Raw genomic sequence first — 24,569 nt, forward strand, 5'->3', positions numbered from 1 at the left:
ATTACATTGTGTAAAGTTGAGCAAGTATTTGCGTGATTCTTTTTCAAAGTTCTGCATATTTGCTTCAAGATACAGGTGCCGGAGTGTGGCGAATAGGGGATTTTCACAGTAACTTCATTGCAGTGTTAATGTAAGCCTACTTGTGACACTATTACTAAAAAAAGATATTAAGGAAACAATCGACTTAGGTTTGTGAAAAGAAATGCCAAAGATTTAACCTCGTCTTTCATTTCTGTTGAGCACTTTGTGCATTCAGTTAACGCAATATACCAATTAATATTGGTTTGCTAAACGAATGCTTTATCTCTCCAAGTTAAAATAAAAATACAAGTGATTTAGAATACTCCCTTGTCAAATGGAAAATGTGTTGGAATGTTCAGCTTGTTGTGATGGATTGCTAAACTTTGAGGATAAGCTGTTCAATATTTAAGCCAAATTATAGAAAACACGTGGTCCTGAAAGTGTAAGAGACTCTGAGAACGACGCAGCTATATAATTTTGGCTACTCATAACTAACCGATTCTTATCACAAAGTCTCTCACGATAAAGCAAATAAAGTAGGTTCTAATTAGGAAATAATACCGATTATTTATTGGTTAAAAGGAAGGTACCAGTGATCAGTAAGAGGCGAACAGTAGGCTACTTCTTGAAGACTTGACACAACAGAACTCACAAACAATTCTGAAAAGTGCTGTCTTCATAAAGCTAAAACAATTAAAATATACTCTTAAAGAGGAATATATGAGATCAGTCTTACAGAACTAGGACTATTTACAGACAAAGACTATATATTCTGTGTTAACATCAAATTTGCAAGACTGCAGTAGTTGTCAGAGTTGAATTAAATCAAACATTTAGGATTTCTACCTACATCCCGACAATGAAACTCAGTCTGAAGTGGAAGAATGCTCAGGAAAAACCAGTTGAGATTTGGCCACCTTCAGTGGGACAGGACAGGATCCGGGTGATCAGTAAGGGCACAATCAGTAATCGGATTGAAACTTGTATTTGCTCACTGAGTGGGAAGGATATCGTTGTTCCCTTCGGGCACTATGTGTCAGCTGAATCTGTTGATTGTGGTGGAGAGAAATAAAGGGGGCTGAAAATATTGGCCTCTCAAATGTAACCAATCATGTACCAAACCTCAGCAAAAGGTGACAATCAAGCGCTCCCGTGTTATCAATGGCATAGAGATGCAACTCATGCCACCTTCTGTTTACCTCAATAGTACACCTAGACTTCAACCTCAGTACATCTAATTGTGATTCCTCACACTAACCTCTCAGAATCTGGTTTGCTTTCGCTATTAATGCTGATTCATGGTTACGTTTTGCGATGGACTGGTTTTGACCATCAAGAACTCAATTGGACTGCCCGAACCATTTTAATTTAAGACCCTCGAGTTCAAGCAGGAAAGACAACATCAACACACCAGTCTAGGTTCATAGAATCCCTACAGTACTGAAGGAGGCCATTCGACCCCTTGAGCCTGCACCGACAACAATCCCACCCTATCCCCGTAACCCCATGTATTTACCCTGCTAATCCCCCTGACACTAAGGGGCAATTTAGCATGGCCAATCGACCTAACCCGCACATCTTTGGAATGTGGGAGGAAACCGGAGCACCCAGAGGAAACCCACGCAGACATGGGGAGAACGTGCAAACTCCACACAGACAGTCACCCGAGGCCGGAATTGAACCCGGGTCCCTGTCATTGTGAGGCAGCAGTGCTAACCACTGTGCCACCGTGCCGCCCAGAACTCTGTATCAGGTGCGGTGATAGAACTATACATTTTCCAATAAAGATGAAATGTATGCGAGGGAGAAATATTTTAGCGAGCAATGCACACTGTTAGTCGTGGAATGGCAAGGACAATACTGAAGTTATCTAAAATGGTTTCTAAAGGTGTTCCTTTTAAGGCTGAAATAATTTTGAAAAGTCTCCTACAAGACACCATGACTAACCATCTGTCGGTAACGTAGGACACCCACAATACACAAGAACACTGTGAAAGTCACATTGCTACTGGGAAATGCCAAATAATTATGGCAAAAATGGTCACGTCAGCCTTTAGGAACAGGGGGAGGTGGAGTCACGTGGCTATTACAAAATACTGACATAGTTAATTTCTGCAATAGAATTAATACACTGTAGAATTAATACTGAGAGGCCTTTCTAACTTCAATATTGGAAGAAAGGTGTAATGAAAAACAACAAGTTATGTTTTTAAAATTTTGACTTTAGATCTGTTGTATTTCGGGGCTATCTCCTGAGTGCTTTGCACCCAGTTCTGTCCAGTCCCAAAAAAGTGTTCTGTACAAATACTTCTCATCTAATCTTTACTTCTTCCTACTTTGAAACCGTTCAGAGTTTTTTTTTGGGAGCTAGGAATTGCATCAATTACAGATGTTGAAGAGACACATTTTCTAAAGCCGTTAAAATGAAGATTTTTTTTACACAGCCAAGATCAGGTCACGTTTTCTACGACATTCACGGAGACCGGCAGGGTTGAAGTGCATTGGAGCCACACGGAGTCTCTGGTCGTCTCTCACTGTGGCAGTGCCTTTAAAATAGCGTTCACCTCCTCAGCTACCGCTGTCAATGCAAACTCAAACTGCTCCTGTGGAAGATAAGCAAGCACAGTTAGAACAAGTTGCCTTGTCATTTTGTGTGCCATATGGGTTTTATAATAATTCTTTGGAGGCAGAAGTCCCTTCACCAAAATCCCTTTATTTACAAACTCTAACAGCAGTACACAGTGTGCTATCAGTTAGCAGTCTATCTCTGGGGGTGTCAGAGGAACTGGCACTTCCAGTTAAGTACAAGGCAAAGACTCTCTGACTGGCCCATCAATTGGATCCTTAATCAGGAAGTTCATACTCCAATAGGCCAACCTCAATGGCCTGACTGAAGTCATTACAGGTTTAAATAGGTTAACAACCTATTATTTTTTTAAGCCATAAACCCAATCAGAGTCCACCTCCTCTTTTGAAGGCTCTTGCCCGGGTTGGTTTTGAGCAACCTCCTGGTACCTGGCCCATGTGTGTGACCGCAAACCATGTCTGTCAGGAAGATAACCAACCACAAATGGCATTATAAACCAACATGATCCTGTCCTCACTCGCGAATGACCCGAGGTGCAGGAGAGGTCACTTAACTGCTAACAGCGGTGGGAACTTAGGCTGAATTTCCAACTTCCCAAAAAACAATCAGATGGATTGGAACCTTCCAATTAGTAAACCGACAGAAATTAGTTAACTCAACCAGGAGAGGCGATGGCCTCGCGGTATTATCACCTATCAATCCAGAAACTGATCTAATGTTCTGGGGACCAGGGTTCAAATCCCGCCATGGCAGATGGTGGAATTTGAATTCAATAAAAAAAGATCTGGAATTAAGAATCTACTGATGACCATGAAACCATTGTCAATTGTCGGAAAAACCCATCTGGTTCATTATTGTCCTTTAGGGAAGGAAATCTGCCGTCCTTATCTGGTCTGGCCTACATGTGACTCCAGAGCCACAGCAATGTGGTTGACTCTCAACTGCCCTCTGAAATGGCCAAGCAAGCCACTCAGTTCAAGGGCGACTAGGGATGGGCAGCGACACCTATTCTGGGGCGGACAAGGTTCGCAGAACGACATTCTCCGTTGGCCTCAGGCGGGATCTTATGAGCCTCGGGCAGGCGAGGCGGTAAAATTCCGGTGTCTGGATCAAACTCGAGTCTGTCGGTGCTGTATGAACGTAATACACTGTCTGAAGGGATTGTGGAAACAGATTTTAAAAACTCTCAGAAGTGAATTGTGTGATCGCTTGAAGTGGAAGAAGGAATTGCGTCTTGGAAGTGCAGCAGAGAGGGAGAGATTCGCGAGAGGAGTGCTGCGGGTAAGCGCTGTTATTTTTTAACTTACTTTTTCGCGGGTTTTTTCTTTAATAATATCTAAACCCGGAAGTGGTCGCGCAGGGAGATCTGGGAGAGAGAGATTTTTTTTTCCCCAATAAATTGGAACAGAGAGGAATCCCGATACTCTACACTTGTAGAGTATCCCACCCTCCCTCCTCCTCTAACCTAAAAAAAAAGACCCAGTGAGAGCAGGGCTTTGGAGAAAACAGGAGGAGGAAAGGTAAGTTTAAAATTTTCATTCACTTTTTTTTTCCCTGTGTGTTTAAAGGGGCAATTATGAGTGTGAGGCCAGTATGTTGTTCCCAATGTAGGATGTGGGAGGTCCTGGAGGCTCCTAGCCTCCCGGACGACCATATCTGTGCTGGGTGTGTTGAGCTGCGGTTCCTAAGGGACCATGTTAGGGAACTGGAATTGCAGCTCGAGGACCTTCGCCGGGTTAGGGATAGTGAGGAGGTAATTGACAGGAGCTATCGGCAGGTGGTCACACCGGGACCACGGGAGGAGGGTAACTGGGTAACAGTGAGGAAGGAGAAAGCTCGGTTGATGGTGAGCACCCCGGTGGATGTGCCCCTTAATAATAAGTACTCCTGTCTGAGTACTACTGGGGAGGACAGCCCACCTGGGGGAAGCAGCGGTGGCAGTGTCTCTGGAGCTGAGCCTGGCCCAGTAGTGCAAAAGGGTAAGGAAAGGAGGGTAGTGCTAATTGGGGACTCTACGGTGAGGGGGTCAGATAGGTGTTTTTGCGGACACAGACGGGACTCTCGGATGGTGGTTTGCCTCCCTGGTGCAGGGGTCCGGGATGTCTCTGGTCGAGTCCCAGAAATCCTGAAGGGGGAGGGAGAGGAGCCGAAGGTCGTGATGCATATAGGTACTGCTGACATAGGTAGGAAGAGGGAAGGGGTCATGAAAAGAGAATATAGGGAGTTAGGTAGACAGCTGAGAAAGAGGAATGCAAAGGTAGTAATCTCGGGATTGCTGCCTGTGCCGCGGGAGAGTGAGAACAGGAATCGGTGGAGAATGAATGCGTGGCTGAGGGACTGGAGCAAGGGACAAGGATTTGGGTACTTGGATCATTGGGACCTCTTTAGGGGCAGGTGTGACCTGTTTAAAAAAGACGGGTGGCACTTGAATCCCAGGGGGACCAATATCCTGGCGGGAAGGTTGGCTAAGGCTACTGGAGAGACTTTAAACTAGAAAGGTTGGGGGGAGGGAATCGAAATGAGGGGACTGAGAGCGAGGAGGTTAGCTCGCAAATAGATAAGGAATGTAAACAGGGTAAGAGGGAGGTTAGACGACTGATGGAGAAGGGAAGTGCTCAGGCTGAAGGTCTGAGATGTGTCTATTTTAATGCCAGGAGTGTAGTGAATAAAGTGGATGAGCTTAGAGCGTGGATTGCTGCTTCGAATTGTGATGTGGTGGCCATTACGGAGACTTGGATGTCTCAGGGACAGGACTGGGTGCTTCAGGTGCCGGGTTTTAGATGTTTCAGGAAGGACAGGGAGGGAGGCAAGAGAGGGGGGGGAGTGGCACTGTTGATCAGGGATAGTGTCACGGCTGTAGAGAAGGTGGACGCCGTGGAGGGATTGACGACGGAGTCTCTGTGGGTGGAGGTTAGGAACAGGAAGGGGTCGGTAACGTTGCTGGGTGTTTTCTATAGGCCGCCCAATAGTAACAGAGATGTTGAGGAGCAGATGGGGAAACAGATCCTGGAGAGATGTAGGAATAACAGAGTTGTCGTGATGGGAGATTTTAATTTCCCAAACATAGATTGGAATATCCCTAGGGCTAGGGGTTTGGATGGAGAGGAGTTTGTTAGGTGTGTCCAGGAGAGTTTCCTGACACAGTATGTGGATAAGCCTACTAGAGGAGAGGCTGTACTTGATCTGGTGCTGGCTAATGAACCTGGACAGGTGGAGGATCTCTCGGTGGGTGAGCATCTTGGGGATAGCGATCATAATTCTATCTCCTTCACGATAGCATTGGAAAGAGATAGGATCAGGCAGGCTAGGAAAGTGTTTCTCTGGAGTAAAGGGAAATACAGTGTCATCAGGGAGGAAATTAGACGGGTAAATTGGAAGGAGGCATTCTTGGGGAAAAGTACCGAAGGAAAGTGGAGGATTTTCAAGGAATGTTTGTCTGGAGCTCTGCATGACAACGTTCCGATGAGACAGGGGGGTGTTGGTAGGGTACGGGAACCGTGGTGCACGAAGGTTGTGATGAACCTGGTGAATAAGAAAAGAGAGGCGTACAGAAGGTTCAGAGAGCTAGGAGGTGTTAAGGATTTAGAGGAGTATACGGGATGTAGGAAGGAGCTTAAGAAGGAAATTAGGAGAGCGAGAAGGGGTCATGAGAAGGCCTTGGCGGGTAAGATTAAGGAGAATCCCAAGGCTTTCTACAAATATGTCAAGAGTAAAAGGATGAGATGTGAAGGCATAGGACCCTTAAAAGGTGAAGGGAGAAAAGTTTGTGCGGAACCGTTAGAAATGGCGGAGCTGCTTAATGAATACTTTACCTCGGTATTCACGGTGGAAAGGGATCTGGGTGGTTGTACTGCTGGTTTGCGGTGGACAGAAAGGATCGAGCATGTGGACATAAAGAAAGAGGATGTGTTGGAACTATTGAATGGCATCAAGGTTGGTAAGTCGCCGGGACCGGATGGGATGTACCCCAGGTTACTGTGGGAGGCGAGGGAGGAGATTGCGGAGCCTTTGGCGATGATCTTTGCATCGTCGATGGAGACGGGAGAGGTTCCGGAGGATTGGAGGATTGCAGATGTGGTCCCACATTCAAGAAAGGGAACAGGGACAGCCCGGGAAATTACCGACCGGTGAGTCTAACCTCAGTGGTTGGTAAGTTGATGGAGAGGATCCTGAGAGACAGGATTTATGATCATCTAGAGAAGTTTAGTATGATCAAAAGTAGTCAGCACGGCTTTGTCAAGGGCAGGTCGTGCCTTACGAGCCTGGTTGAGTTCTTTGAAAATGTGACCAAACACATTGACGAAGGAAGAGCGGTGGATGTGGTCTATATGGACTTCAGCAAGGCGTTCGATAAGGTCCCCCATGCAAGACTTCTTGAGAAAGTGAGAGGGCATGGGATCCAAGGGGCTGTTGCCTTGTGGATCCAGAACTGGCTTGCCTGCAGAAGGCAGAGAGTGGCTGTGGAGGGGTCTTTCTCTGCATGGAGGTCAGTGACCAGTGGAGTGCCCCAGGGATCTGTTCTGGGACCCTTGCTGTTTGTCATTTTCATAAATGACCTGGATGAGGAAGTGGAGGGATGGGTTGGTAAGTTTGCTGACGACACCAAGGTAGGTGGTGTTGTGGATAGTTTGGAGGGATGTCAGAAGTTGCAGCGAGACATAGATAGAATGCAAGACTGGGCGGAGAAGTGGCAGATGGACTTCAACCCGGATAAGTGTGTGGTGATCCATTTTGGCAGATCCAATGGGATGAAGCAGCAGTATAATATGAAGGGTACCATTCTTAGCAGTGTAGAGGATCAGAAGGACCTTGGGGTCCGGGTCCATAGGACTCTTAAATCGGCCTCGCAGGTGGAGGATGCGGTCAAGAAGGCGTACGGCGTACTGGCCTTCATTAATCGAGGGATTGAGTTTAGGAGTCGGGAGATAATGCTGCAGCTTTATAGGACCCTGGTTAGACCCCACTTGGAGTACTGCGCGCAGTTCTGGTCACCTCATTACAGGAAAGATGTTGAAGCCATTGAAAGGGTGCAGAGGAGATTTACAAGGATGTTGCCTGGATTGGGGGGCATGCCTTATGAGGATAGGTTGAGGGAGCTTGGTCTCTTCTCCTTGGAGAGACGAAGGATGAGAGGTGACCTGATAGAGGTTTACAAGATGTTGAGAGGTCTGGATAGGGTAGACTCTCAGAGGCTATTTCCAAGGGCTGAAATGGTTGCTACGAGAGGACACAGGTTTAAGGTGCTGGGGGGTAGGTACAGAGGAGATGTCAGGGGTAAGTTTTTCACTCAGAGGGTGGTGGGTGAGTGGAATCGGCTGACGTCGGTGGTGGTGGAGGCAAACTCGTTGGGGTCTTTTAAGAGACTTCTGGATGAGTACATGGGATTTAATGGGATTGAGGGCTATAGATAGGCCTAGAGGTGGGGATGTGATCGGCGCAACTTGTGGGCCGAAGGGCCTGTTTGTGCTGTGGCTTTCTATGTTCTATGTTCTATTAAGGAATCGCAGGGCTATGGTGAAGCAGCAGAGGAGCGGATAGCTCCTTCAAGGAGGAATCTTCTGTTCTTACCTCATGGGTGTGAGTCAGAATCATATCTGGAATCCGATCCCAGTCTGACACCGGGAAGATCTTCCCAGAGGTGGCTAATTAAGAGGTTCTGCCATCCAATTAAAGATGGCCAGCAATTCCCTGAGGCTGCAAGCCCAATCAGAGATGCCAGATTTGGGAGGGGAAAACGCGAGGTTTCTCCCATCCTGAGGCACCCTCTGAAGGGGCATTAGCCTGAATAAAGCAGATGTCAGCTGTGAGGCCACCTTCATGTGGGCCATATGCCTTCTTACATCACTGTGTGGCCCGTACTGTACTCAGTCCCACATTAACCCTATATGTGCCAGACCATTATACTACACCCCCCCTAATTCTTTATCCAATATATATATATATATTATATATAGAGTTACACAAATTTGCTTCATGTCTTACATTGTTATCTGCCTCGTGCATTTATATTGTTGTTACCACATTACTGCTGTTCTACATTAGCACTATTACAGCATTCTCACTACTCCATCGCCCCCTTTCAACTCCATAAATTTACAGGTTCAGGCAGCCTGGGGGCCTTATAACCCTTCCATATCCCATTTGCCGTTCTGTCGGAGGAGTGGTGGGTGCTGTTGGTTCTTGCTGTTGGCTTGGTGGTCACACTGGTATTTGGGGTGCATTGTCATTCTTTTCTCTCATTCCGTCATGTTGAAGTGTGTTTGACCAGTTTGGGCGTTGTGTTGATCAATCTTTGTTGCTATTTGAAATCATTCCTTGCTGGGTGGGAAAACATTGGGTTCATCCCCTTGGCGCTCCTTTCTTTTCTCCTTTCTAAATGCCGGGGGTCCTCTGTGGCTGAGGAAGAGTGGGTTTGGTGGTATGCTCAGCTCTGCTTTTGGCTGTCGATTTTGGGAGACTGCTACCAGATTTCAGCATCCCTTGTGGTCATGGCATCCTGGCTGGAAGCTGCACGGTGTGGGCACGGAAGTTGCCGTGTAGGCCAGCTGTACCATCGTTTTCATTGGACGTAGAGGCTTCTCAAATGGCTGATCACTTAAAAATCCGTCAGATGACCGCTGACAAAGATGGCTGCATTCCAAAATGGGAAACCATAATCCTTGACCTCACCCAAGAAACATGGCTGTGTCTCCTCTGGGTTTTTACTCTCGACCTTGTGGGTAACTTTTGGGCCTTCTGTGTGTTTGACTTGCACAGTTTGCTATTGTGTCCCATCTGGTTACAGTGGAAGGATTGGGCTGTGTTCACAGGACACTGATCTCTACTGCGAAGGCCCTTCGCACCACAGTGCTGGCGAGGATGCCCTGCTGGGTGGTTCTGGAATCACTTTCCCTAACTTGGATTCTCCCTGTGTCCTTGTACCCTGATAAACTAGACTGGGGGCTGGCTTCCAGCCCATGTTTTATCCTCTCCCTTTAAGATTGTCCAGTGTTGTGCATGTAGCTCAGACAGGGTGACTATCTTGATTGCCTTGTCCAGTATCAGATCTGCTTTAGCATGGAGGAGGTCAGGGAGTGTATCGTTTGTACACCCACCACAGTCCAGTCTCTGATGAGTGCAGACTTTAAACCTCCATGTTCACGCCCCTCTGCCATCCTGTAGAGATCATTTATGAAGGAATCGATAGGTTCCCATGGCAACTGGGCTCTCTTATTCAATTCAGCTCTCTACAGTATTTTGTTGGTTTGCAAGTTAAAATAAATATCAAAAGATTTTAAAACCTCCTTGAATTTGGCGTATGACTCAGTAACATCATGTCTTGCAATGGCGTAGCCTACAATTGGCCCTATAAGGTATAGCATCATACTCACCTGCTCTTCTTCTGACTTTTGTTTAAAACCAGAAGTAAAGTAGGGTGGCACAGTGGTTTGCACTGCTGCCTTGCAGCGCCAGGGACCTGGGTTCAATTCCGGCCTCGGGTGACTGTGTGGAGTTTGCACATTCCCCCTGTGTCTGTGTGGATTTGCTCCGGGTTCCTCCCACTGTTCAAAGACGTGCGGGATAGGAGGATTGGCCATGCTAAATTGAGCCTAGTATTAGGGGATTAGCAAGGTAATTATGTGGGGCTGCGGGAATAGCCTGACTGGGATTGTGGTCAGTGCAGACTCGATGGGCCAAATGACCTCCTTATACCTTGTAGGGATTCTATGATTCTAATGCTGCATCTTTAAAACCTTGAACACTAAATTCCCCAATATTGTGACTGGTCTGAGTCTAGGGTTCCAAACTGAGTTAAAAGTGGTAGATTGTGATCCATGTTAAAAAAAATTTAATTATATGCACAACTTCATGAGCCTATAGGCTTTCAAGATTTTTGATTTGATTTATTATTCACATGTGTTAGTCCACAGTGAAAAGTTTCTTGCACGCTATACACAGAGAAGGAAGGGAGAGTGCAGAATGTGGTGTTACAATCATACTAACTGTATGCAAGATAGGCCCATTCAAAAGTCTGCTGGCAGCAGGGAAGAAGCTGTTCTTGAGTCGGTTGGTACGTGAGCTCAGACTTTTGTATTTTTTTCCCGATGGAAGAAGATGGAAGAGAGAATGTCCGGGCTGTGCATGGGGTCCTTAATTATGCTGGCTGCTTTGCCGAGGCAGCGGGAAGTGTAGACAGAGTCAATGGATGGGAGGCTAGTTTGAGTGATGGATTGGGCTACATTCACGACCTTTTGTAGCTTCTTGTGGTCTTGGGCAGAGCAGGAGCCAAACCAAGCTGTGATACCAGAAAGAATGCTTTCTATGGTGTAAAAGTTGGTGAGAGTCTTAGCTGTCATCCAAATTTCCTTAGTCTTCTGAGAAAGTAGAGGCGTCGGTGGGCTTTCTTAACTATAGTGTCGGCATGGGGGGACCAGGACAGGTTGCTGGTGATCTGGACACCTAAAAACGTGAAGCTCTCGACCCTTTCTACTTCGTCCCCATTAATGTAGACAGGGGCATGTTCTCCTTTACGCTTCCTGAAGTCGATGACAATCTCCTTCGTTTTGTTAACATTGAGGGAGAGATTATTGTCACTGCACCAGTTCACCAGGTTCACCAGGGGGAATTGCCGTTGACTCCAAGTCAGAGATTTCCCACGCTTGCTGGTTGGGCGAGTTCTGCAAAATGGTGATGGCGTGCTTTTTGAAGAAGACCCTTAGCAACGGCTGCCTGGGTAAGCAGTGCGCTGACTTCTTTCCTTCCGCAGTTTGCTATGCCGAATAAGAAAGTGTTTGAATTTAAAATTATGCTTGCTGTTTTCTGAGCTGGACAGTCGCAACATTCGCAAAAGATGTAAATAATTAATTTGCTTTTATCTTATGAGTGTTGGGGCTCTAACTGAGAAATTGGGCTTTATCAATGGACTTTCCTTCAATGGTGCCTCTGACACTGAATTAGCTAAAGTGTTCTCCGGAATAGCTGCAGCCTGGAACTTTAAAAGTTGCAGTTCACCCTTGTAGGATCTGTGGATGCTGCACACTGAAGCTGGACTTCCAAGGATGTCCAGATCACCAGGTTTCTGCTGCAGCGAAAGGGGAAGCAGTGGTGTAGTGGTATTGTCGCTGGTCTAGTAATCCAGAGACCCAGGGTAATGCTTTGGAGACCCGAGTTCGAATCCCACCACGGCAGATAGTGAAATTTGAATTCAATAAAAATCTGGAATTAAAAGTCTAATGATGACCTTGAAACTATTGCCGATTGTTGGAAAAACCCATCTGGTTCACTAATGTCCTTTAGGGAAGGAAATCTGCCGTCCTTACCTGTTCTGGCCTCCATGTGACTCCAGAGCCACAGCAATGTGGTTGACTCTTAAATGCCCTCAGCAATGGGCTATAAATGCTGACCCAGCCAGTGATGCCCACATCTCATGAACGAATATTAAAAAAATCTCTGCCTTCAGTTTCCAGGCCTTTTCTCTGGAGCGTTTCTAGGTGAGGTTTCTCTGTGCCTTCAGCTTCTGCTAGGGGCTTCCCTCAGAATTTTCATTGATGTTTTGTCCTCGTTTTCCAACATCTTGGATTGTTTCACCATTTTAACGCGGTTGGTGGAATTTGATCGCCAGCTGCTCCCCATGTTGGAAGGTGTTGGGTACAGAACGGTGTCTCTGAAATAATCTTCCTGGTCTTCGGTCGGTTAAGTCTTTATCAATATGTAGAATTGCTTACAGGAGTACAGTAAAGGGTACAGGCTCCATGCGTAGGACCTAATCCACCTCTGCTCAACACCTCACTGACCCCTGGGTCTGGGTCTTGTGACTTCTTACACCACTATGTGGGCGGGATTATACCCAGTCCACATTAACCCTATATGTGCCAGATCCTTACACTACAGTTGTACAGTGCCACTGATAACTAAGGCTCCACTAAGAGGAGAGCATCATTAGCATCTCCCAGGGCAGTTGCCAGCAGGCTTGTACTACCTCATAGAATCCAACAGTAAGAGCGGTAAAGGAGAAATTTAAAAGAGGGTGCTAAATTATGAGGGGTTTTGATAGAGTAAATAAGGAGGAACTGTTTCCACATCCATCAACTGGAGGACATCAAATCAAAATTAATGGCAAAACATAAAGCAGCAGATGTGGAGAAATTCTTCCACTCAGCATATTTTTATGGTCTGGAATGCACAGCCTGAAAGGGGATGGAAGTAGATTAAATAACAACTCACACAAGAGAAATTGGACCTCTACCTGCAAAAGAAAACATTGCAAGGCTTTGAACATTGGAGTGGGTCTAAGCAATCTGGTTGACTCGCAACTGCCCTCTGAACAAAGGCAAGTAGGGATGGGCAACAAATTCTGGCCAGCCAGCGACGCCCATGTCCCACGAATTAACAAAACAAATGGACTGTTCTTTCAAAGAGCCAACTCACACACGATGGGCTGAATGGCCTCCCTCTACCCTGAACGATTCTACTTAAAACCCTGGGAGGCAACCCTAATGATGAAGGAGGTCAACTTTGTGATTCCAGCTCTGTCAAAAGCTCCAAATGCTGAAGTGTTGATCTTTTCTCCTTTTGGACATTTGTGTTTCTATGGTTTATGGTTTACATGGCACTGCCCAGCATGGTGGCATAGTGATTAGCACTGCTGCCTCACAACGCCAGAGACCTGGGTTTGATTCCGGCCTTGGGTGATTGTGTGGAGTTTGCATGTTCCCTGTGTCTGCGTGGGTTTCCTCTGGGTGCTCTGGTTTCCTCTCTCAGTCTGAAAGATGTGCTGGTTAGGTGGATTGGCCATGCTAAGTTGTCCCTTAGTGTCAGTGGGGTAAATACATGGGGTTACAGGGATAGAACCTGGGAGGGATTGTTGTCGGTGCAGACTCGATGGGCCAAATGGCCTCCTTCTGCACCGTAGGGATTCTACGATATCAGCTTTTACAGGGACTGTGATAATGTACATCATCGCACTTGCTGTTCAAACACTCTCAAATGTGGTACATCTGATTATTAAAGTCAAATTATTTTTAAAAAATGATTAATTTGATGCAAGTTTATCCAGGAAATGGTAGGAACTGGGACACTTAGCAAGTGGCAGCGGTACCAAATCTTACCTGTTAAGTCTGCTACAGGATTTGCCAGAATTGAAATTTCAAACCTGACTTTTAATCTACAGATTTAAATGACTTTGAAGGCCTTTTACTCCTTATTTATATTCAGTGATGTGAGCGCATGGTTTGTTTAGATCCATCCAAAAGAAAACTCTCCAGAGAGAATCTCCCGCTGGTCTGTAATCAGATATTTATAATTCACCATGCATCTGAATAAATGAATTTGAGTGTGTGAGGAGGCTTGTTGTTGCCTAGCAGCAGTCAGAGCGAGTGTCTGCAGTGATGAGGATTCTTGTCCTGGGTACATGACTCAGCGTGTAAACCTGACTCTACGTTTGGTCTGCTCATCTTCATCCACCCAAGAGACAGGGTCTCAAGATCTCCTTAGTGATCTGTTCAGCTTGGATAAAGTCTGCAGCCAGATAATGCACCGTGAGCGCTGGGAAAGGCGGATCCCAGAATGAACAAAAGGTTTTGTTGCATCTAATTTCCCCGCATTTCCTTTTCCTCCTCCTTCTCTCTCCCCTGCTCTCCCTAAATAGTTGACGTTTTTCTAATCTAAGATGGCACTGGATCGAGGCGACTTCTTGCAAGCTGTGCCCAGCGTACCTTCTAATTCTATCTTTCACTCTCATTCTATGCTTCTAAAACTTCATTCTAACTCTTTTCTATGACTGTAACACTACATTCTGCACTCTCTCATTTCCTCCTCTATGAACGGTATGCTTTTGTCTATATAGCGTCAAGAAACAATACTTTTTACTGTATACTAATACATGTGACAATAAATCAAATCAAATCAAAGTCTTGCTGATGTATAGCTCCGTCAGCACCAGTAAACCCTCCAACACCAAATGCTCAAGTGCCACTCTTCGCATGTGGGTCTAGACAGAATATTTGCCTGCCCCACAGCCAATGGTGTCATTGTAACCAAACCCTGATCCCAGTCTTACTCAATCTTCACATATAGTTTACAGCAGGGGTCACTTGAGCTGTGATGAGAGTCAGAATCCTAACCTGATTTTGTTTTTGCCCTCCCCAACTCTGCCCAGGAATAGAACTGCGGAACTGCGGCTTTCTGGTTCATAGGAACATCGGAATTAGGAGCAGCACTAGGCAATTCAGCCCTTTGAACCTGCTCCGCCATTCAATCAGATCATGGCTGATCTCTCCCTGGTCTCAAATCCATCTCCCCACCTGTTCCCCATATCCCTTTAACCCGTTTTTTATTCAGAAATATATCTATCTCCACCTTGAAACCATTCAATGATTCAGACTCCACCGCGCTATGGGGCAGCGAGTTCCACAAATTCACCACCCTCTGCGAGAAGTAGTTCCTCCTCATCTCGTTTTAAATCTATCGCCTCTCAACCTATACTTGTGACCTCTTGTTAGAGATTGCCTCATAAGAGGAAACATTTAGTCTACATTTACTTTATCAATCCCTTTTAGTATTTTATATACCTCGATCAGATCACCTCTCATCTTTCTAAACTCCAGTGAGTACAAGCCCAAACTGTTTAATCTCTTCTCAAATGTCAATTTGGTTCCGACCAATAATTTCACCTACAGAGCCACTGTAGAAAGTAGATCTACAACGAAAAAGGTCAGAATTTTACAGCACCCACCCACCCCCAACGGGCAACCTTAGTGGCAGAGGGGTGGGGGAAGGGGTAAAGTTGCGTGTCATGGTGTTGCCATGGTGTTGCCTACCCACCCTTGATGGGATTTTACCATGGCAGAGGAGATGGGCAGCCCACTTTCCCATATATGGCCATTTAAGGGTCCCCTCCCATCAAGGCTGGGTTTTTACCCATGGCAGCAAGTGTGAATGCCATGTGGCTAAGGCAGCTTGTTTGTGGACTGAGGGTGGGGGGCCTTGTTCAGGCACCCTCGACCCATCAGAGGCCCCGTCCATGGCAGCCAACCCCATGAACTCCCTCGCCTTGACAAGCGTGGCCCTAGTCCACCCGAGTGAAACCTCAGACTTAACCTGAAGTTTGAGTCTGTACAATCTCTTCTTCAGGGACTACCCGCCTGCCACCTCTCCTAGGTGCTGGGCGCTGCTGGGGCCAGGGAGCTGCTGGCTATTTGATTGGTCGGCAGCTCCGGGATGCAGGACTTCCACCCAGATGTGGGGGTGGGAGTCCCACCTTGAGCCAAGGAACCATAAAATGGGTGTGAGACGACCCAGCCAAGCAGAGGCAGGAGCAACCCCAACCTCCCAACCATGGAGTAAGGCCATCACATCTGGGTAGAATTCTGGCCAAAGTGGAGAAGAACTTAAAATATAAGCAAGCAGGAAATAGGACTTGGCAATTCAGCACATCTCATCCACAGATCATGTCCAATCTTATCGTGAGCTCTATCTCATTAATTTAATTCCGTGAGGTAGATTTATGTACAATACTGTCTCAGTCTCCATAGTGGTGTAGCTCCCCACAGCTTGTGTTAAACTTGATCCAACTCTTCTTGCAATGCTCCTCTCCTTAGCATCGGATCTCATGGAGCGATCAAAGACAAATGACAACTTCCGGAAGTGGGAATTTGTAAAAAAATAAAAGCAAAGTATTGCGGATGCTGGAATCTGAAACCAAAAGAGAAAATGCTGGAAAATCTCAGTAGGTCTGGCAGCGTCTGTGAGATGAGAAAAGAGCTGGTGTTTCGAGTCCAGATGACCAAGGGTCATCTTTGACAACCTTTGACGTCAGCTTTGACAAAGGGTCATCTGGACTCGAAACGTCAGCTCTTTTCTCTCCTTACAGATGCTGCCAGACCTGCTGAGAGTTTCCAGCATTTTCTCCTTAGGAATTTGTAAAGCTCAGAGAATGTACACCCAGACACCGATGTTGCTCACTCTGTTTAAAAACCTCATCACGCAGAAACTAAAAACCCATTTTTCTTTTTTATGCTGATGAATGTGTTGCACGCTTTGCTTCAGTTTTAGCTTACCTTTGTCTGAACCATCATTGGTCGCTGGTCTCTCAGATGCTCCAGCGTAGCAGCAATATCAATCTCCTTCGCCCCTGTAAACAAGCCACAAACTGAGGTGATCAAAGAACAAAGAACAAAGAAAATTACAGCACAGGAACAGGCCCTTCGGCCCTCCAAACCTGAACTGACCATGCTGCCCAATTGAAGTAAAACCCCCTACCCTTCCATGATGACAAAGCACCATTCCAGCAGAGACTGTCAATCTCCCGACATCAGATTCTGCTCCTTCTCCTACTTGTCAAAGTAAAAGTTAAAGTTTATTTATTAGTTGCAAGTAAGGCTTACACTAACACTGCAATGAAGTTACTGTGAAATTCCCCTAGTCGCCACAGTCCGGCGCCTGTTCGGGCCAATGCACCTAACTAGCACATCTTTCCAAATGTGGGAGGAAACCGGAGCACCCGGAGGAAACCCACATAGACACGGGGAGAACATGCAGACTCCACACAGACAGTGACCCAAGCCTGGAATCGAACTCGGGTCCCTGGCACTGTGAAGCAGCAGTGCTGACCACTGTGCCACCCTCAGGTGAGCCCTTTCACTCATCAGACTGGAAATCACTGGCCAAATACATGCTTTGCTTAATCCGGCTATGCCAATAATGCTGCAGTGAATTATAAGGATGAGCACTGCTCTGTCCACACAAACCCCAGTCCCACTTGCAACGTGACTGATTCTCTGCAGTAGCCCGGTGAGCCACACACAGGTATCACCACCTCCTGAAGGATGGGCATTAAATGTTAGCTTTGCCAGCAGTACCCCAAAACCCAAGTTAACTTTTCTTTAAACTGTACTCCTAGCTAATCAAAATTTCATCCTTGTAAACTTGCATTACTTCAGGAGCTTTTTGAGCTGCATAGGATATGATTTCTGATTATTTGATGATGTTGGTGGTGGGAGTAGCTTAAAGTGATAAATTAAGAGTGTTTGACAACTTTATGTGGGTGTTTCTTTCCGCCACAATGTATTTAAAAAATTTTTTTACTCCTTCCTTAAAAGTAACAAAGCCAAAGCTCAGAATGGACCGGGCAAACCCAAATCTATTCCTTGCTTGCTCCAAAAACCAAATTCAAATTCCAATTGGATCCAATTCAAGGTCCCCATAAGAGTAAGGTGGCACAGTGGCTAGCACTGCTGCCTCACAGCGCCAAGGTTCGATTCCCGGCTTGGGTCACTGTCTGTGTGGAGTCTGCACGTTCTCCCCGTGCCTGCGTGGGTTTCCTCCGGGTGCTCTGGTTTTCTCCCACAGTCCGAAAGACATGCTGGTTCAGTGGATTGGCCATGTTAAATTCTTCCTCAGTGCACCCGAACAGGCGCCAGAGTGTGGCGACTAGGGGATTCTCACAGTAACTTCATTGCAGTGTTAGTGTAAGCCTACTTGTGACACTAGAACCATAGAACATTACAGCACAGAAACAGGCCTTTTGGCCCTTCTTGGCTGTGCCGAACCATTTTTCTGCCTAGTCCCACCAACTTGCACCTGGACCATATCCCTCCACACCCCTCTCATCCATGTACCTGTCCAAGTTTTTCTTAAATGTTAAAAGTGAGCCTGCATTCACCACTTCATCTGGCAGCTCATTCCACACTCCCACCACTCTCTGTGTGAAGAAGCCCCCCCTAATATTCCCTTTAAACTTTTCCCCCTTCACCCTTAACCCATGTCCTCTAGTTTTTTTCTCCCCTAGCCTCAGTGGAAAAAGCCTGCTTGCATTCACTCTATCTATACCCATCATAATTTTACACACCTCTATCAAATCTCCCCTCATTCTTCTACTCTCCAGGGAATAAAGTCCTAACCTATTCAACCTTTCTCTGTAACTCAGTTTCTCAAGTCCCGGCAACATCCTTGTAAACCTTCTCTACACTCTTTCAACATTAATAAAATAAAACTTTAAACAAGTTCCAAGCTGACAAGATGAGGCATTGCACCCTGCCTTGGGCTTGACCTGATGCTTGATCTTAGCCAAAAGGCCGAGAAGCAATAAGATTACATTTTTGCCAACTCTGTTTTCAGACAGGTTTCAATTTAAAGCCCATGCACTGGACAGAGGCACCGCTGTGATTTGAACTCAGAATTTCCTGTTTAGTAGGCAGGCAAAAAGCCACAGTATCAATGCACTGCCAATAAGCCTAACCAAGAGGTGGAGATGCCAGCGTTGGACTGGGATGGGCACAGTGAGAAGTCTCACAACACTAGGTTAAAGTCCAACAGGTTTATTTGGAAGTAAGAGCTTTCAGAGCACTGCTCCTTCATCAGGTGAGCAGCGCTGCAAAAGCTCGTGATTCCAAATAAACCTGTTAGACTTTAACCTGTGTTGTGAGACTTCTTAATAAGCCTAACAGTATTGAATAACTCTGGCGGAAAGTTAGAGAACAAAACGAGAAGTATGCCTGCTCAACATCACAGCTCTTTGAATGAAGCAGACCATGAGACAGTAGCAGCAGTCAGATTCTGGCACTGAGTCCTCTATACACTGCTGCTGCATTCCATTATCGTTGCTCTGTAAGCTTCGACCAATCAATCAGGAGAGTCACTAATGCTGTTTTCCAACAGTTTCACACTGACGGCGATTAATCAATAATTATCAATGTTACAGTAATCGCCCTGTGGAATCCCCCAAAGCCTCCTTCTCAACTCTTGCCCGATTATCTTTCTGTTCTAATTGTGGCCCAAATCATTTATTAATGGGAGCCAAAACGGGAATAACTCACTGAGCATTTATTTAATTACTGAAAATATATCTGCTCAATCTTCTTCTGTCATTTCTTTTTCTAAAAGAGAACTACTCTTCACGCATAAATATTCATTAAAAATAAACTTCCTGCCCTAGTGACATGTGCTGCATGGGCCGTGCAAGTTCCAAGCATTGTGCATTTAATTGCCCTCTTGGCATTTCCGCTAGATTTAAAATGTTTTGGATTTGCAGTGACAGTGTTAAGTTCGAAGACGCACTCTTTGAAAGCGATATAGCCAGAAATACAAACGCATTAGTAGTTTTGACGTCGTTATGCAAAGGCGGAGAATGTGGAATTGGCTTTCGAGGGTTGATAAACACATTTAATTTCTGTTTACCAGACACCCAGAGACTAATTCCAATTCCTGGTGGGAGTTTCGCATGCTGGGGACAGGGGCCGAGGGCGTCAGCAAACCATCTGGTCCCCTCGCCAGCCGCCCAACCAACTTGGGCGGGGAGAAAGGCGGGGGGGGAGGCGGGGAAGCAGTACCTACCTGATAAAGGAAGGCATTATTGGGTGACTGGCGAGGGTGCTGAGGAAGGGTTACCATCACACCGATTAAGGTGGCTGGAAGGGTGGGGCAGTCTGGAGAAGGGGACGGAAGCTCGAGAGGGGTGGGGAGTCTCAAGGTTTCCTTGTGGGGCCCAGAGGAGCTTTCACATTGGAGGCGCCAGTCCTCTTGTCAGCAAAGTAAAACCACGTTTGGAGTATTGTGAGCAATTTTGGGCCCCATATCTAAGAAAGGATATGCTGGCCTTGGAGAGAGTCCAAAGGAGGTTCACAAGGATGATCCCGGGAATTAATGAAAGGCTTGACATATGAGGGGCATTTGAGGATTCTGGGCCTGTATTCGATGGAGTTTAGAAGGATGAGGGGGAATCTCATTGCAACTTACAGAATAATGAAAGTCCTGGACAGAGTGGATGTGGAGAAGATGTTTCCATTTGCAAGAGAGACTAGGATCCGAGGGCACAGCCTTATAGAAAAGAGCTGAGATGATGAGGAATTTCATCAGCCAGAGAGTGGTGAATCTATGGAATTCATTGCCACAGAAGACTATGGAGGCCAGGTCATTGAGTGTCTTTAAGACAGAGATAGATAGGTTCTTGATTGATACGGGGATCAAGGGTTACGGGGAAAAGGTGGAAGAATGGTGTTGAGAAACTTATTAGCCATGATTGAATGGCAGAGCAGATTCGATGGGCCAAAAAGGCATCAGGAAAGGTACAGTAACAGTTTCAGAATAAATCTCCCTCCAGTCAGAAATGTACTGGCTTAATGAGACAGGTTTCTATTTTCCACACAAATTACTGCTATGACCGCTCTGGGCAAAATTGTCAATCTAGTGCCAGCTTAGTGCTGCAGATAAATGTGAACCAGAGGCCGGATTTTGGCTTCCCCAAATTAATTTTGCACGGGAACCACGCAGCTCGGAGCGCCAATGTATCTGGTGATGCTGGATTTGAGCCCAGGTCTCCCAGAGGTGCAAGTGCTCCTCAGGCATTTGAATTTAAGAGCAAACCACCTCATCAGGAAATAATAAGCGTGCAATGAATCATCTTTGAATGTGGCATTTCTAAAGCTCCAGATCAGTACATTAGATGGTTGGACCACATCTAGCTCTTATTTATAGAGCACTTAAGGCACAGTGCCGTTCCGTGATCACAGTTTCTGCCATCTACAGCTGATGCTGCACTCCATATCCTTAGGAACATTGAGGAGATAAAGCATTCCGACCAGAAGGAGTCAATCTACTGGATTCAGCCCTTTCACTCTGGACTGCATTTGAAACTATTCTTAATTCCAGGGGTAAGGGAAATTACTCATCCCATTGATTCATCCCTTCATTAAATTTCTGTGATTTCCCAATCCACTCAAGAGAATCGCCCTCCATGGCCCCGTCCAAAAGACGGCTTTGCCTGTGCTAATGGCAGGCAGCAACTCTGTCGGGGATGCCACTGCCTTGCCGATTAGAGTGGGCAGCTCCTGGGAGGGTCAGGAGGTTGAAAGTGACCATGGATGACGAGGTTTGATGCAGCACTGGCGATGGCGCTAGTTGGCTCCTCAAGTTTAATCTCAAAACAACTGGAGGAAAATTAATTACTTGGGCCTCACGGTGAATCCGCTAGTTGGCGCGATACAGGATGTTCGTGTCTCGCCTAAAAGAATGTGGGCAATTCCAAACTAGAATGGGCGTATGCCCCTTAATGAGCTCCTTAATGGGCTCAAGGGGCATTTAATTGGCAGCGATCATGTTTCTCGCTCCCTCCCACCTGACAAAACTATCTCGGAGGCATCGGGATATGGAGCTAGCGTTTGAGACCCCGATTTTGCATCCCCACCCACGACCCTTTCTCTCTCCCCAGATGCTGCCTGACCTGCTGGCGTTTCTATTTTTATTCTACATATCCAGTGTCTCACTGGGTTTAGAGTCTGCCTTTATGCTATTTTCTAAATGATGGACAGTGTCCGTATCTGAGCAGATGGACGGGGATGGTGAAGAGATTTGAGATGCTCTTCATCCACAAAAAGTACCCCAAGGTCAGGGTCTCAAATAGCCTCTCCTAATTAAACTCCTATTGCCCAGCTGTAGATCTAGCCCAAAGATGTGCGGGTTAGGTTGATTGGCCATGCTAAAATTGCCCCTTAGTGTCCTGAGATGCGTAGGTTAGAGGGGTTAGCGGGTAAATGTGTAGGGATATGGGGGTAGGGCCTGGGTGGGATTGTGGTCGGTGCAGACTCGATGGGCCAGATGGCCTCTTTCTGCACTGTAGGGTTTCTATGATTCTATGATTCTATTCAGATTTCCAGCATCTGCAGTGTTTTTGTGGTCATTTATCATCTTGCTGTTTTTTTTTGCAGTCTTGCTGCTGCAGAATGGTTGCCATCCTTGCCCATTGCAACACCAGACAGTGTGGCCTAAACCTTATAGTCCCGCCCACTGTGGGAAGCACGCGGTGGTGGGGGGGGTGATGGAAAATTGGACAGACCAGCAAAAGGCCCTTTGGATTCGGGCGGGAATTATTAGTCCTGAGGTGTGTGGGGCCAGAAAATTTCATCTGGCATTTCAGACAAAAAATACTTTAAAATGCACTGATGATATGATTAGGTACGAAATAAATATACCTATTTCTTCCTTTTATGGACGCAACGCGATATCTTTGTGTCAGTGGGCCTTTGCGTCAGAAGACTGTTAGTCAAGTCCCACTCCAGAGTCATGGGGGGGCGGGGGGCACAATCCAGGCTGATCCTTGAGCAAGTGCTGCCGGTTAGCTCAGTTGATGAGAATGTGGTGCTAATAACACCAAGGTTGTGGGTTCAATCCCCATACTGGCCAGTTGTAATTACCTGTGCTTATTTTTAAATGGACGGCATGGTGGCACTGCTGCCTTATAGCACCGGGGACCTGGGTTTGATTCCCGGCTTGGGTCATTATCTCTGCAGATAGTGTCTGCGTGGGTTTCCTCTGGGTACTCCGGTTTCCTGCCACACTCCAAAGATGTGCTTGTGGGTTAGGTGGATTGACCACGTTAAGTTGACCCTTAATGTCAAGGGACTAGCGAGGGTAAATACATGGGGTTATGGGGATAGGGCCTGGGTGGGATTGTGGTCGGTGTAGACTCAATGGGCCGAATGGCCTCCTTCTGCACTGTAGGATTCAATGATTCTAAATGCTTTGGGATGTTCTGAAGTCATGAAAGAGATAGGCCGGATTTAGAGGTGGCTCACCATTGGCCAATGGAGGGATCTTCCAGTCTCACTGAAGTCAGCGGCCATTTACGGTGCCCACAGCGCTGCCAGGATCCTGCCACGAGGGTCACTTGCGGCGGGACCGGAAGATCCCACCAGTGGGAAAGGCCAAAAAAATTCAGCCCTATATAAATGTGAGATCTTTTTAATATTCATTTGGAGAAGTTCTTCTCTGGTTACTATTTGTTGCGAAGTCTTAAATGTGTTTTCACCGCAAGTGCCAACCAGAGGAAACATTAACCCACACAAATGATTCGGCATTTTTTTCAGCGAAATGAGAAAAGTTAAAAAAAAGAATTAAAATACCGGTCAGTGTTCTGAATGCTGTAAAACATTTGATATAAATTATTTAACACTTTCTTTTGTGAGTTTTGATGCCTACTGACCTCTGCTCCTTCAATTACCATAATCCCTCGTAACAGGCTCTCATGTGTCAAGAGATGCTCGTAAAGATGCCAGAATTTTCAACACCCATGTTACAGGCATTTGAAATCGTTTCACACTGGGTACTCTTGGCAATGGACAATTCCCTGGCAGGTTAATCCTTGGGTAGCCTCAGGCTGGGCAAGATTCATCTATGGGTATTGCTGGCACCTGACTCCAATCACATAAAACCTTTCTCTGTGCACCAACATCACTCTGCTAATCTTCAAATGTTTGATGGACAAACAAGCTCTTTCTAGCTGATAATACCGATAGGGGGAAAAATACCGCCGGCACTTTTGGGCTATTAAATATTTTAAGTTTCTCCTCCCTTTACTTTAACATATGAACAAGGATGGACAGACAAAGGACAGGTTCATCCAGCCTGTCCCACACGACTGCGGGTGCCTTGTACATCTCAACATCCCGCCCCCCCATTCGAAAATCTCCCAAACTCCTAGGAGAGGCTAAAGGCCCAGGCCAATTAGAGAGAAATAAAATAAAGAAAACTCCTCTTCAAAGCTTTTAAAACGATGGAAGATATTGATAAAGTGGATACAGATTCTTGAGGGTAGCAACGTAAGATAGTGAACAAGAATTTCAGTTGGGAACATGTGAAAATATGAACTAGGAGCAGGAATAGGCCACACAGCCCCTTGAGCCTGCTCCGCCCTTCAATAAGGTCATGGATGATCTGATTGCAGCTACAGCTCCACATTCCCACCCACCCCTTGCTTCGAAAGCATTTACCTACAATATAAAATAAAGGGTATGATTCTGAGGCAGGTGCAGGAGGGACCTGGGAGTATATGTGCATAAGTCATTGACAGTGGCAGAGCAGGTTGAGAGCGCGGTTAATACCAAAGCACTCCATCAGCAAGCTCCAAATGCACACACCTCAGCCCCATTGATTAGGAATCATACGAATAAGGAGCAAGAGTGGGCCATTCAGCACCTCGAGTCTGCTCTGC

The 24,569-nt window shown here is 46.2% G+C and overlaps 1 protein-coding gene across 1 annotated transcript in view; it reads right to left on the minus strand.

The window, feature by feature from the left end:
- Positions 1-568: 568 nt before the first annotated feature.
- ptprn2 (protein tyrosine phosphatase receptor type N2) overlaps positions 569-24,569 on the minus strand; it is a 947,277-nt gene continuing 923,276 nt past the window's right edge. The window contains exons 22-23 of the mRNA XM_078232550.1: positions 16,645-16,718; positions 569-2,624 (exon numbers count right to left, since the gene is read on the minus strand). Coding sequence (XP_078088676.1) covers positions 2,553-2,624; positions 16,645-16,718 — 146 coding nt within the window. The 3' untranslated portion in view covers positions 569-2,552. The remainder of the gene's footprint in view (positions 2,625-16,644; positions 16,719-24,569) is intronic.

Source organism: Mustelus asterias, chromosome 2 (assembly GCF_964213995.1).
Source record: "Mustelus asterias chromosome 2, sMusAst1.hap1.1, whole genome shotgun sequence".
In the NCBI taxonomy this organism is placed as follows: domain Eukaryota; kingdom Metazoa; phylum Chordata; class Chondrichthyes; order Carcharhiniformes; family Triakidae; genus Mustelus; species Mustelus asterias.